The sequence below is a fragment of the Podarcis pityusensis genome (assembly GCF_964106645.2).
Source record: "Podarcis pityusensis genome assembly, chromosome: 8".
NCBI lineage: Eukaryota > Metazoa > Chordata > Lepidosauria > Squamata > Lacertidae > Podarcis > Podarcis pityusensis.
The window spans coordinates 3,457,327-3,471,550 of NC_138033.1; the positions used below are offsets into that span (position 1 = coordinate 3,457,327).

Sequence of the window (14,224 nt, forward strand, 5' to 3'; positions counted from 1 at the left end):
GCTCCATCCATCCATCCATCGCCTGGCTAGGGTGGGGGGAAATGCCCGCCGCTTTGCAAGATGCTGTAGACCTGGCTTCATCGCTTGCATGCGCGCACGCACGCCGGGAGCAAGGGAGGTGCCCTCTGGGATGCTCTGCAAGAACTCCAAGGGATGGGCGCAGGGCGGGGCGGGTGCCTTTCCATGCCCAGGGAGGGTCGCGCAGGGCTGGTGCGGCGCCAAGGGGGCCTTGGGGCAGGGGAGGGTGGGGAGCGCAAGGGGGGGCCGCTCGGCTGACCTGCTGCCCTCTTTTCTGAGCAAGCCCCCCGCGCGCTCGCCCGGCCCTGCCGCGATGCCACACCCCGCGCCCAAATGGGTCATCGCGCAGCTTAGCTGGCCGCCCTCCACCCGCGCTCGCCCGCCCGATGCAAACTGGGAAATTCGCAACCAAGCCCATCATCCACCTCCATCCGTGGGCGGCTGGGTCAGGTGGGCGCTTTAACTACTCAGGAATAATTTTAACTCTGGAATAACTGCCACCTCCCGTTCTGCACCCGAAACCACTAATTTCGGAATTAAACCACTCGCCTCGCCTATAATAAGCGCGCACGGAAAGATTGGGCGGGGGCGCGGGGTGGGGTCCAGCTAGCCAGGCAGCCTTCTGCCGCAAATTGACCACTCCGATGGTGAATTGCGAACTGCGAAGGACAAACTAATCCATGCCAAGGGTTCCATGAGGGAACTCTGCACATGCTCCATATACTCTTTGTGCGAGTAAAACTATGCTCGTTCCAGGGCTGAGCCCCAGCATGCAACAGATTACGAGGCTGAGCTCTGTCTCGGATTTCCAGCTTGCACTCTTCATATGTTCAGATGCAGTGTTTTATGAGAATACATGACAAGAGCTGAGCCCTAGCATTCCGAACAGGTTCTGGGTCTCATTCTCAGGGCTGCGTTTTACTTTATTTAATTTTTTTGTATCTCCACGGTTCTCAAGAGCGATGCCTACGTCCACGGCTATTCCAATTTATTCCCACAACAACCTTGCTGGGTAGGTCGGGCTAAGAAATTGTGAGCGCGCCAAGGTCAGAGCTGAGCAGGTATTGGAAGCCATCCTTCCAATCTGCCAGGCATACCCGTTTCTCTCTTTTTGGCGCAGCCTTATTTCGCACATCTTCCCCATGGCAGGAACACTCCCCCCACCCAAAAAAATTCTCTTGCGCCCCTCTGCTTCTGAATCCAAGGGGCTGGGGCTCCGTCTGTTTCCACCTCACTTCTGACTGACCAGCGCCCTCCTGCCCTGTCCAAGGTCGCTGGACAGCATCAGCCGCGTCCTGGGTAACAGACTCCCCGTCCGTCCATCTCTCTCGCCTCTCTCGCCTGGTACTCTGCCTGGATGCAGCGCCCGCCCGTCGCTCGCGATTGGACGGCGCCTGGGAGATGCTGCAAAGAAGGAGGAGAGAGAAGCGAGCCAAGAAATACGATTGCAGAGGAGGAGAACCCGAGAGGAGGCAAGCACCCGGGTAGGGCAGGGAGCGAGCCCCTGGCACTGCGGCAGAGGTCGTGAAAAGGGCAGGCAGGGGCAGCGTGGCGGCGAGGGCACCGGGCCCAGGGCAAACCCCAGCATGACAGGTGGGTGGCTGCTGGCCCTGCGCCCCTCGCTTCGCCTTTGCCCCACTTTGCCTGCGCCCAGCCCAATTCTGCATGCAGCCGCAGCCCCTCCGGAGAGGGAGCTGTGGGAATTCGAAGAACGCGGGGGGGGGGGGGAGAAGCAACACACGCGGGTTGTGCATGTGTGAGTGCGCGCGACGCACACGCCAAATGTCGAGGCGCCTGAGCCGCGTCTTCGTCGTGTAAGGTCGGAGGAAGGATGGCAATGTTGTTCGGGAAAGGCTGGGGTGGGGGAGCTGTTCCAGTGCCATTTCTAAGAGGTGCCAGAAGGAAAAGCTTGGCAAGGAAGGTGGGAAAAGGGAACTGACGTGCCTGCGCAAAGCGCTCTCTCAAAACATACCATCCACCACCAACCTCCGAGCCTGGAAGAAAAGCGGGGGAAATCAGCCGACTTCACTGAAAACTCAGTTTCCCCCCCAGAGGCAGGCACCACCATCACACCCTGATTACTGACCACAGGAGAGCAAAGCTTAATTCCCCAGCCCTGGGACTTCTTTTCAGCTGCTATCAAAGGCGTGGGATTTAAATAAAGGAGAATGCATGCCTCTGAGAATGTACAGAGTGCCTGCCCAGGTTTATCATGCACACCAACAATGAAGGACTCCCAAGGCTTTTATGTCAGAGTATCAGGCTTCTGGCTATCCAAGCACCCCTGTTTGGAGAAGTTAGCAGGATGGGAAATGCACTGTTTATTTGCACAGGGGAAGTTCTGCGACCAGCAGGCCCCAGATCCTAATCCTTGCCCTGGTCAGCTTCAGAAAGGAAGCTCTCCTGGCAGAATACCTGTGTGGCTCCTGAGACAGACAGCACAGGGCACCTGCTGGTCAGGAAGGGGGCAAGAGAAAACCAGGGCGGAAAAACAAAACCGTAAACAGGACCCTCTGTCTTGAACAGCCCTTGAAACATTTTTTAGCTCCAGAGAGGCCAGATCAATGTATTCACAGCCATTTAAGAGAACCATTAGCTAGCCCATAATACACCTTAGCCTTCGAAGGCACAGCATCCTTGGAGGATCCTATGCATATTTCAGTGGGGCTAACTTCGAAGTAAGTGTGGATAGGATTCAGAGATAGCATTGGTCAACTGTTTGTAGACTGGTAAAAATAAGTATTCTCCCCTCCCCACTCTTCCAGTAGATAAGTGAACTGGGGATTTTAATACACATTATTGACCACGATTACAGAATTTTGGGATGGTAGTTATTCCAGATTAATTATTACAAGAGTCTTGGCTATGGCACCAGGGTGGCAAAAGCATGATTTCAAATAGTGGTGTTATCCCTTGTGTTTTCAATGCATACTTGAAACCTGCCTATTTCAGCTATGGGGCATAGTGGTGGTATTTATTCCACGTTAACTGACACCAGTTGCTTTTGGTGTGTGGTTTACGCCCTTGCCCCAAGAAAATCCTAATCCCTTTCCAAATATGCAAACGATATAATCTGATGCCCACGTACCTGGGGGACAGGTGTGGCAGAGACAAACCAATTTACTAAAAGCAGCTGGAAGTATCACTAATTTGCCACTAGTGGGCAGTGTCTGCAAGAAACTGGACCTTACTGATCGCTCCTTTGATCCACAAAATTCATGAGCTCCTCAAACATCTATTTCAATGCTTTTATCTCAGTCCTCCATATGTAGAAGCAGGCAGGGCTTCAGCCCAGGGGTTATATCATATATAAAATTATAATTAAATGCATTTGGCTTTTTCATTATCTGTGGCTTCCTTTAGTGGGTGGGATGTTTTAATCCTCCTTTGAAAAAATATGAACACTTCTTAGATTTTTCTGTGCTTCGTTTTACATAGGTTTTAAGTGCATCTTATTTACTTGTTTATTATTGTAAGTCGCTTTGGGCTGCATTTGCAAGAAAATCAACTAAAAATGTAACAAATAATAATCAATACACTATGCACTGCCTGCAACCTTCCTGGATGTCATGATTTTGTTCTTTTCACAATGTCTGTGACACTGCCATCACCCAAATTTATTCATTTATTTCATAAAATTTATGCATCCCTTGAAAAAATTTATGCACTTCTTGAATGCTGAATTCATGTGGATAGAGGCTCAGATTTGATTAGGACAGGATCACTGTTTCAACAGTTTATTTGTACAGTATATATTTTGGTAATGTATATATATATATATATATATATATATATATATTCTCAATAATTTATTTAATTTATTATCTACTTATTTAACAAATATACAGATACATTACAAATGTAACATAGCTACATATAAAATCTCATTGCAATATAAAATTATGTTTTCCATATTGGTAATTTAATAATAACACCATAAGCTCATGACTGATAATCACATTCGCATAAAATTAGGCTAGTCATTGAGAAGTAATTCTAATATGATATTATTATTATTATTATTATTATTATTTATTAAATCTGTTCTCTTGCCCAGGGCAACCCAAAGTGATTTCCAACCAGACAAGTAAGCAGACAATAAACCCCACATAGATACATTCAAACCAGAGATATACTTTTAAAAAATATCCCACCTGTTCCTAAAAGGCAATAGATTGTTTAATTAGCAAAAGGCCTGGGAGAAGAGGAATATGTTTGCCTGGTGCCTAAAGATATGTAGTGAAGACGCCAGGCGAGCCTCCCTGGGGAAAGCATTTGACAAATGAGGAGCCTCATCAGAGAAGGCTCCGTTCTTGTGTGGCCACCCTCTGGACCTCTTGAGGAGGAGACACAGAAATAAGGGCCTCATATGGTGACCACAGGGTCTGGGTTGGTTCATATGGGCAGAGACGTCCTTGAAATATTGTGGTCCTGAGCCATTTAAGGTTTTATAGGTCAGAAACAGTACAGCACTACCAGTTCTCAAACTTAATCCATTCTAGAAGTCCGTTCCAAAACCAAGGTGTGCTTTCCCATAGAAAGTAATGCAAAATGATCAGTTCCAGACTTTTAAAAGCAACCCCTAAAACAGCAATTTAACATGAATTTTACTATCTAACAAGACCATTGATCCATAAAATGAAAGCAATAAACAATGTACTGCAGTCACACAATCAATCAATCAATCAGTAGCTGAACTGGGTCCCACACAGTCCCAAAAAAAGCCGCAAAATAAATAGCAAAAACAGACAGACCTCATCGTAACACTCAAATCGGAAGTGTAACACCCAAAACAGAGCATGTTTGGCTTCCGAAAAAAGTTCACAAACCGGAACACTTACTTCCGGGTTTGCAGTGTTTGGGTTCCAAGTTGTTTGCGTACCAAGGCATTTGAGAACCAAGGGACCACTGTATGTTGATTTGGGACAGGAAACTAACTGGCAGCCAGGATCAGAGTAATATGCTCAAAACGCCTTGCTGTGAATTCTGCACCAACCAAAGTTTCCAAACCGTCTTCAGAGGCAGAAAGAGGAATGAAAAACACACCACAATTGTGTGTTCCTCTTTCGCTTCACTTTATATTCTCTAAAGAGCGCCCATTCTTGTCCTAATCTATTAGTTTGATACTCCCCTCATTTCACTGACACAGCACAACTTATTCTGTTCAATGGTCTCATAAACCATTTCCTAAATTGATGAGTTTCCTTTTGCTTCTGATAATTCACATATATAATGCATGCTGCTGTGGTCACATTATCCAATAATTTCTATTTTGGGGGATTGAATCTTTGAAATATATTTGTAAATGTGCATTTTTTTAAAAGTCAAGGGGTATTTCAAATAGATTGATATTGATATAAGCTGCACAGCGATATTAAAAGGCCATAAAACTGTTGGCTCCATCATCTAAGCCTCATGACCTGTTGTAATTTACTTGGCAAACAGCATCTCCTCTTACAGGCTCTTGACAGGCCCTGCCTTTCATACAGAAGAACATGCAAGTAGATGAACCTACTTAAAAACAACAACCAGCAGCAGCTCATATGCTCACAAATTCCACCTTTCACTCATTTTGGCACGTTTTATATAAAACATACCTCTCCAATTGGCACAGGTTAGTGTGCCTATAATGGGACGCAGGTGGCGCTGTGGGTTAAACCACAGAGCCTAGGACTTGCCGATCGGAAAGTCGGCGGTTCGAATCCCCGCGACGGGGTGAGCTCCCGTTGCTCGGTCCCAGAGTCGGCCACGACTGGACCTAACGATCAGGGGTCCCTTTACCTTTATCCAGCTTTCAGATTGGGAAGGGTTATGGAAATCTGATTTGAAATTCTTGGTGCGTTGTACGCTGAAAGGAAACTATATGAATATGATGTGCTGGTAGTATTTGATTCCTAGTAAGATAGGACGTGGGTGGCGCTGTGGTCTAAACCACTGAGCCTAGGGCTTGCTGATTGGAAGGTCGGCGGTTTGAATCCCCGCGACGGGGTGAGCTCCCGTTGCTCAGTCCCAGCTCCTGCCAACCTAGCAGTTCAAAAGCACACCATTGCAAGTAGATAAATAGGTACCGCTCCAGCGGGAAGGTAAACGGTGTTTCCCTGCGCTGCTCTGGTTCGCCAGAAGTGGCTTAGTCACGCTGGCCACATGACCCAGAAGCTGTATGCCGGCTCCCTCGGCCAATAAAGCGAGATGAGCACTGCAACCCCAGAGTCGGTCACGACTGGACCTGATGGTCAGGGGTCCCTTTACCTTTACTAATGTGCCTATGTGGATGCACACAAAAATAATTAGCAGAGCCCTGTTTCTACCTTAACATTGCATCCCGCCCCCCCTTGACATTGCCTGTGCATTTTTCAAGTGCCCCTCTCCAGCCCTGAGGTCTAGAAACCTGTTTACAGTGGTACCTTGGTTCTCAAATGCCTTGGTACTCAAACAACTTGGAACCCAAACACTGCAAACCCGGAAGTAAGTGTTCTGGTTTGCGAACCTTTTTCAGAAGCAAAATGTGCTCCGCTTTGAGTGTTAGGCTTCTGATTTGAGTGTTACAATGAGGTCTGTCTGTTTTTGCTATTTATTTTGTGTTTGTGTTTTTGCGGCTCTTTTTCTTTTGTGACTGTGAGGAACCCAGTTCAGCTACTGACTGATTGATTGATTGATTGATTGTGTGACTGCAGTACATTGTTTACTGCTTTCATTTTACGGATCAATGGTCTTGTTAGATAGTAAAATTCATGTTAACTTGCTGCTTTAGGGGTTGTTTTTAAAAGTCTGGAACAGATTAATCCATTTTGCATTACTTCCTATGGGAAAGCATGCCTTGGTTTTGGAACGCTTTGGTTTTGGAATGGACTTCGGGAACGGACTAAGTTTGAGAACCAAGGTACCGCTGTATATTAAAAGCAACACACCCAAGGCAAGGTATTTGGTATTGGAGGGCGAGTGTGGTGCAGTGTTGCAGAATGCTGAGATTGGGTGTCAGAAATCTGAAATAAAATCTCTTGCCATGATTGAAACACGCCCAACAACTGTGAGTGAAAAGCTTGGGTTTCCTAGCCAAACCCACCTTATTGTTTTGTTTTGACAAATGACATGTAGCGCCTGTTGTCTTAGGAAATGGCTCGCCTCATCTTTCTGACTTGACCCCTTCTGTTCCCCAGATGATAACTTGTCAGGCATCAGCGGTATGGAGGTGGACGACCGCATCTCCTACCTGGAGCAGCGGTTGCAGCTGCAGGAAGATGAGATCCAGGTGCTGAAGGCTGCTCTGGCTGATGTCCTGCGGCGTCTCAGCACCTGCGAGGAGAATGGGCTCAGCCTGCAGAAAAAGGGACCCAGCAAAGGTATCAGGGTGTTGGTGGGGAGGTGCTGGGTGTGGGTGTCTGTCTGTCCGTCCGTCCGTCTGTCCTGCAGCTCCCTTGTCCGCTATGGCCAGCTATGCCCTTTAGCCAGAGTTGTCTGGGTCCTTGACATCATCACCATCATCATCATAACAATAATAATAATTTATTATTTATACCCCGCCCATCTGGCTGGGTTTCCCCAGCCACTCTGGGCGGCTTCCAACCGAATATTAAAAACAATACAGCATCAGACATTAAAAACTTCGCTAAACAGGGCCGCCTTCAATTGTCTTTTAAAAGTAAAATAGTTGTTTATTGCCTTGACATCTGATGGGAGGGCGTTCTACAGGGTGGGCGCCACCACCGAGAAGGCCCTCTGCCTGGTTCCCTGTAACCTCATTTCTCGCAGCGAGGGAACCGCCAGAAGGCCCTCGGAGCTGGATCTCAGTGTCCAGGCAGAATGATGAGGGTGGAGACGCTCCTTCAGGTATACAGGACCGAGGCCGTTTAGGGCTTTCAAGGTCAGCACCAACCCTTTGAATTGTGCTCGGAAACGTACTGGGAGCCAATGCAGATCTCTCAGGACCGGTGTTATGTGGTCTCAGGGGCCACTCCCAGTCACCAGTCTAGCTGCCGCATTCTGGATTAGTTGTAGTTTCCGGGTCACCTTCAAAGGTAGCCCCACGTAGAGCGCATTGCAGTAGTCCAAGCGGGAGATAACTAGAGCATGCACCACTTTGGCGAGACAGTCTGCGGGCAGGGAAGGTCTCATCCTGCGTACCAGATGGAGCTGGTAGACAGCCGCCCTGGACACAGAATTGACCTGCGCCTCCATGGACAGCTGTGAGTCCAAAATGACTCCCAGGCTGCGCACCTGGTCCTTCAGGGGCTCAGTTACCACATTCAGGATCAGGGAGTCCTCCACACCCGCCCGCCCTCTGTCCCTCAAGAACAGTACTTGCCTTGTCAGGATTCAACCTCAATCCATTAGCTGCCATCCATCCTCCAACCACCTCCAGGCACTCACATAGGACCTTCACCACCTTCACTGGTTCTGATTTAAAAGAGAGGTAGAGCACTTAACCAAACTGGGACATAATATTAATTCTTTTTTTAAAAAACCCCTCTTCTTGTTGCTTATTAAAACTGAACGTGCTGTTTTTCAGCCCAAATAGGCCTAGAAATCAGCAAGCAACAGTGCAGTAGTACCTTGGTTGTCAAACTTAATCTGTTCTGGAAGTCTGTTCAACTCCCGAAACTGTTTGAAAACCAAGGCGCGGCTTCCGATTGGCTGCAGGCGCTTCCTGCACTCAAGCAAAAGCTGCGCCGGACGTTCGTTCCGAAAAACGTTCCGAAAAACGTTACTTCCGGGTTTGCGGCATTTGGGAGCTGATTTGTTCAGGAGCCAAGGCGTTTGACAACCAAGGTACCACTGTACTGCAATAGAATACTGTAATTCGTTTTAGGGGGAGGAGCAGTAAACCAAATACTGCCCCCTCCAATAAACTAAATAAAAAGTAATTTAATTTACTGTTTATGGTTTATTTTATTTTTTGTAAATACATAAGAGACTGAAGGCAGCTAACATGGGAGATAAATCTATCGAATATGGCGAATGAAGAATCCCATTGTGAAGGCCTGTCAAAACAAGACCGTCTCCCACTGACAGGAAAGGAGCTGGGTGGGTCCCCTGGGGAAGCGAGTTCGAGAGTCTGGCTGCCACAACTACAAAGGCCTTGCCCCCCCCTCCCCCAACCTTCCTTCAGACAACAGCAGCGTCTGTTGCTACGCTCTGGTTCACCTAAATTTAGGCGGTGTCAGGTTCGCTATTAAACGCATCCATCATTTATTGTGGGCAGTATATATTTCGGAATCTCTGTCCATAGCAAGTTGGATATTTACTACAAGCAAGGTTTTTCCCCCTTCATTTCTGTGAGCAAACTTTGGTTATTGGCTGCAAAAAGAAGTTAATTTGCTGATACGAACCCTTTTGCGTCTGACAATAAGTGGGTGCCATGACCGTTAAGAATTAACGCTCTGTATAATTCAACACAAGGGACAAGGGTGGCGCTGTGGGTTAAACCACAGAGCCTAGGACTTGCCGATCAGAAGGTCGGCGGTTCGAATCCCCGTGACGGGGTGAGCTCTCATTGCTCGGTCCCTGCTCCTGCCAACCTAGCAGTTTGAAAGCACATTGCAGGGGGTTGGACTAGATGATGATGATGATGATGATGATGATAATAATAAATAATAATAATAATAATTATTATTATTATTATTATTATTATTATTATTATTATTATTATTTTCTATCCCACCCTCCCCAGCCGAAGCTGGGCTCAGAGCGGCTAACAACAATAAAAGTAACACATTCATTCTAAAATCAATTCAAAATCAAATTAATGGCAACCATTGGGCTAGAGTTCTGTGAGGATTACCAAAGGAAGGGGTCAGATTGTGCCTTGGCCAAAGGCCTGGCGGAACAGCTCCGTCTTGCAGTCCCTGTGGAAAGATGTCAAGTCCCACAGGGCCCTGTTCTCTTGTGAGAGAGCGTTCCACCAGGCCGGGGCCACGGCCGAAAAGGCCCTGGCTCTGGTCAAGGCCAGTCTAATCTCCCTGGGGCCTGGGATCCTCGGGGTGTTATTATTCGCGGTCCCGTAGGTACGAGAGGCGGTCCCGTAGGTACGAGGGTCCTAGGCCGTATAGGGCTTTAAAGGTCAAAACCAGCACCTTAAACCTGATCCTGTGCTCCACCAGGAGCCAGTGCAGCTGGTATAGCACTGGGTGAATGTGATCCCGCAGCAAGGACCCCGTAAGGAGTCTCGCCGCGGCATTCTGCACCCGCTGGAGTTTCTGGCTCATGACTCTCTGGGTCCCTCCCAGCCCTACAATTCTGTGATTCTGCGATTGTGGCTGCGTCTGGAATTAACACATTGTCTCCCTTGCAGTTTACCAGCTGCTGAGGGGTCTGCCTTCCAGGCCTGGCTTGAGCAATGGGATCATCCCCCAGAGGAGGGGCTACTCGACCTCCCCTTCGTCCCCCAAGAGAGAGCTGCTTCCTGGGAAAAGGTGAGGGGTCCCAAGAGCGCCTTGAACAAGGGCCTCATATTCCTCTCTCCTCCTCCTGCTGCTGCTGCTAAATCTCTTCTTATCACAATTATTTAACTGGGGGAGGCTGCAGGATTACTCTGATACGTTTTGTATTGGCTGGCTGTGTTTTAAATGCATTTTTTTAGCATGGTTCGTGACTAGAAGCCAACCTTGAGGGCCAGTTTGTGCGAAAAAATGTAGGTGACGAACAGAAGAGAGGTGGAAAGGAAATGTACACAAATCCAGTTTTTAGGAGCACTTTAATTTTAAATAGTTCTACAAATATTTACCTGGAGTAAGGGAAAATCCCTCATTTTTTTTTTCCAATTTGAAGAGATATTCAACAACCAGGGGAGATTAGAAGAGGCTTGAATGAGGCGCTTCAAAGCCACAGAAGGAGGATAAATTTTTCCACTGGGCAGGTTGGCTTCTTGTCAAAACTGGCTGTAACTTTCCTCGTTTCCCTTTCTCTCTCTGCAGAGAGGGAAGGCTTAGATGCTTTTGTTTTCATTTGGCACGAATGAGAATTTAGTTTCCTCTCCCCCTCTTTTGAAAGGCCTGATTGTGATGGGCAGGGGTTGCTTTCAGAATATCTGCTGAGCTGAAAGATGATTAAGGTTGAATGGAGACTGGCAGGTGTATATAGAACAGCGCAAGAACAAAAATTAAAATGCTATCTTTAAGAATCTGCTTGAATGACTACCCTGTGGGGGGCCGCCATGTATTGAATCAGACCCAAGATCCATCGCCTTCTTGTTCCCAGTAGCTGTTAGTCAGCTGCTTAAAGGCAGGCTTCCAGTTTCTCTGAATACAGAGAGTCCAAAGATGTGTCCAATATGCCTTTGCTGGCAAATTCACTGCCAGTGAGCCACTGTCGTTCTGCATCCATCTTGTCTTTGAATAGGGGTTACAAGGACACAGCAGCCCAGGTCTTGCAAGGAGAGTTTCTTTGGCACAGGGCCTCAAGGCTTTCGAAAAGCCATCTTGCAGAGAAGCTGAAATATACTTGGAGTCGAGAGTGGATTTCATGCTCTTTATTCAGCTCATAGTGATGAGGAGGAATGGAAGTTCCCCCAGAATGTCTGCTTTGTATACATTCTTTACACAATGGGCCCCACGTGATTGGCTAATTCCAGGACTCTCCTGTAGGCCAATCAGGTTGTGGATTCACTTCCACCTGGAGCTGGATTGGGTGGCTCCTGTGGACCAATCAGACTGCTGCATTCTGGATCCTATTGTTCTAGGACCAATCAGACTGCTGCATTCTGAATCCTAGTGTTCTAGGACCAATCAGACTGCTGCATTCTGGATCCTATTGTTCTAGGACCAATCAGACTCCTGCATTCTGGATCTTATTGTTCTAGGACCAATCAGACTGCTGCATTCTGGATCCTATTGTTCTAGGACTAATCAGACTGCTGCATTCTGGATCCTATTGCTCTAGGACCAATCAGACTCCTGCATTCTGGATCCTATTGTTCTAGGACCAATCAGACTCCTGCATTCTGGATCCTATTGTTCTAGGACCAATCAGACTCCTGCATTCTGGATCCTATTGTTCTAGGACCAATCAGACTCCTGCATTCTGGATCCTATTGTTCTAGGACCAATCAGACTGCTGCATTTTGGATCCTATTCAACTCAGTACACAACAGAAGCGGTCTTGCAAAGTGCTTAGCTTTCCACGCAGCCGGCTCTCGCTCCTCGCTCGCTCCTGCTAGGCGCACATCACGCTGCTTTCCTCCCCTGCATCCCTCTTTCTCTTCGGCCGGCTCACCCTCCCACCTGCCTGCCCCTTGCCCTTGTCTGGCTATATTGCTAAGGCTCTGTCTCCCACAGCGGGCGAAGCTGGGCTTCTCCAGAGCGCCCAGCCTCACTCAAGCGAGAGGGCATCAAGGACCAGAGAAGCCGCACCACTTCCTCCAGCAGCTCCTGCAGCGGGAAGCGCGACGGGTATGTGTGAAAGCCAGACCCGCAAAACCATCCATGGAGGCTGCATGATCTTTATGGCAATTTACACCCACATAACATAATGCTATGGGGCGCGGGTGGCGCTGTGGGTTAAACCACAGAGCCTAGGACTTGCCGATCAGAAGGGGTGAGCTTCCATTGCTCGGTCCCTGCTCTTGCCAACCTAGCTGTTCGAAAGCACACCAGTGCAAGTAGATAAATAGGTACCACTCCGGCGGGAAGGTAAATGGCATTTCCATGCGCTGCTCTGGTTCACCAGAAGCAGCTTAGTCATGCTGGCCACATGACCCGGAAGCTGTATGCCGGCTCCCCTGACAGTAAAGCGAGATGAGCGCCGCAACCCCAGAGTCAGCCACGACTAGACCTAATGGTCAGGGGTCCCTTTACCTAACATAATGCTATGGGACGTGGGTGGCGCTGTGGGTTAAACCACAGAGCCTAGGACTTGCCGATCAGAAGGTCAGCGGTTCAAATCCCCGCGATGGAGAGAGCTCCCGTTGCTCGGTCCCTGCTCCTGCCAACCTAGCAGTTTGAAAGCACGTCAAAGTGCAAGTAGGTAAATAGGTACCGCTCCGGCGGGAAGGTAAACGGTGTTTCCGTGCGCTGCTCTGGTTCGCCAGAAGCGGCTTAGTCATGCTGGCCACATGACCCGGAAGCTGAACGCCGGCTCCCTCGGCCAGTAAAGCGAGATGAGCGCCGCAACCCCAGACTCAGCCACGACTGGATCTAATGGTCAGGGGTCGCTTTACCTTTAACATAATACTATTCTAGGCAGGAAAATAAGCTCCTCTCTCGCAGCTCTGCTTCAGCAAAGCTCATTTGACTTGCGCTAGCCCAAGCAGCGGAGTTTATTTGCTAGGGACGCGCCTTCGCTTTTAGCAGCTCAGGTTCTGCAAGACCCGTTGAATCGGCTTCGCGGAGCAGCTGAGGTCTTGCAAAGTGCGCTTTGCTTCGCCTACCTAAACCACCCTCGGGAGCGTAAACCGGAAGCAAAACGCGCCAGCAGAAAGGCGGAGAGTTACGAGATCGGATTTCAAAGCCCGAGCAGGGAGGAAGCGATGCCTCCCTCCCCAAAACCGGATATCTCCTTCTTGAGCCGCGCAGCAACTTTTCCCCGTCCCTGCCATACCGGGTGGGGAGTTTCCTCCCTTCCCTGTCACTCTTAAAGCCACAGGTGCCCTACCAGCGCGTCTACACGCGCACAGCAGGATTCACACGTGCACGGCCATCACGCATCTTAAGCCATCCCTTGGAGAGGAACGGCCCTCGGCCCGCTAGTTGAGCCGGGGCGACACGGCGGCTGCTTCTCGCTTGCGCTCCGTGGGAAAAACGTCCGGTTTTTTCCCAGGGGTCTGAAACAGCGCGGCCCTTCTCCCCGCCGCCTCCTCCAGCGCCGGTCACCAGCACGTAGAGGGTTAAAGAAAGGCCCCGGCCCGGGGGAGGGAAAGTGAAAGCCAGGAAGGAGGGGAAAGTTGGAAAGTTTCCCGCCCGGGCCCCATTGCTCCGCCGCATCCCCCGGGACGCGCCTTGCAGTTAGTTGCCTTGCAGTTCCAGCTCCCGGCGGGCGGGGCAAAAAGCAGCCCGGGCAGGAATCCTCCCCTTCGCTGCTCGGAAGAAGCCTCCCTCTCCGCCTCGGGAATATCAAATATAAAGAGCAGGAGCCCTTTTCCCCAGCCTAAGAGCAAAGCCAGGGGCACCCACCATGAAGAAGGCGGCAGGCAGCCTCAGCCCCAGGTAAGGCGGCGTTTGCGTTGATGGAGGGGCCGCTTTGGGCCTTATTTCTTCTCCAGCCCCTATTTTCAACG

At 49.2% G+C, this 14,224-nt stretch overlaps 1 protein-coding gene across 3 annotated transcripts in view; it reads left to right on the top strand.

Moving 5' to 3' along the window:
- The first annotated feature begins 1,508 nt into the window (after positions 1-1,508).
- EML2 (EMAP like 2) overlaps positions 1,509-14,224 on the top strand; it is a 44,998-nt gene continuing 32,282 nt past the window's right edge. The window contains exons 1-4 of one of the 3 annotated variants that reach the window (XM_081018717.1): positions 1,509-1,611; positions 7,176-7,358; positions 10,307-10,427; positions 12,288-12,401. In XM_081018717.1, coding sequence (XP_080874843.1) covers positions 1,605-1,611; positions 7,176-7,358; positions 10,307-10,427; positions 12,288-12,401 — 425 coding nt within the window. In that variant the 5' untranslated portion in view covers positions 1,509-1,604. Of the gene's footprint in view, positions 1,612-7,175; positions 7,359-10,306; positions 10,428-12,287; positions 12,402-13,450; positions 14,154-14,224 lie in introns of those variants that run through there. The other 2 variants (XM_081018716.1, XM_081018718.1) reach the window with 2 other exon arrangements.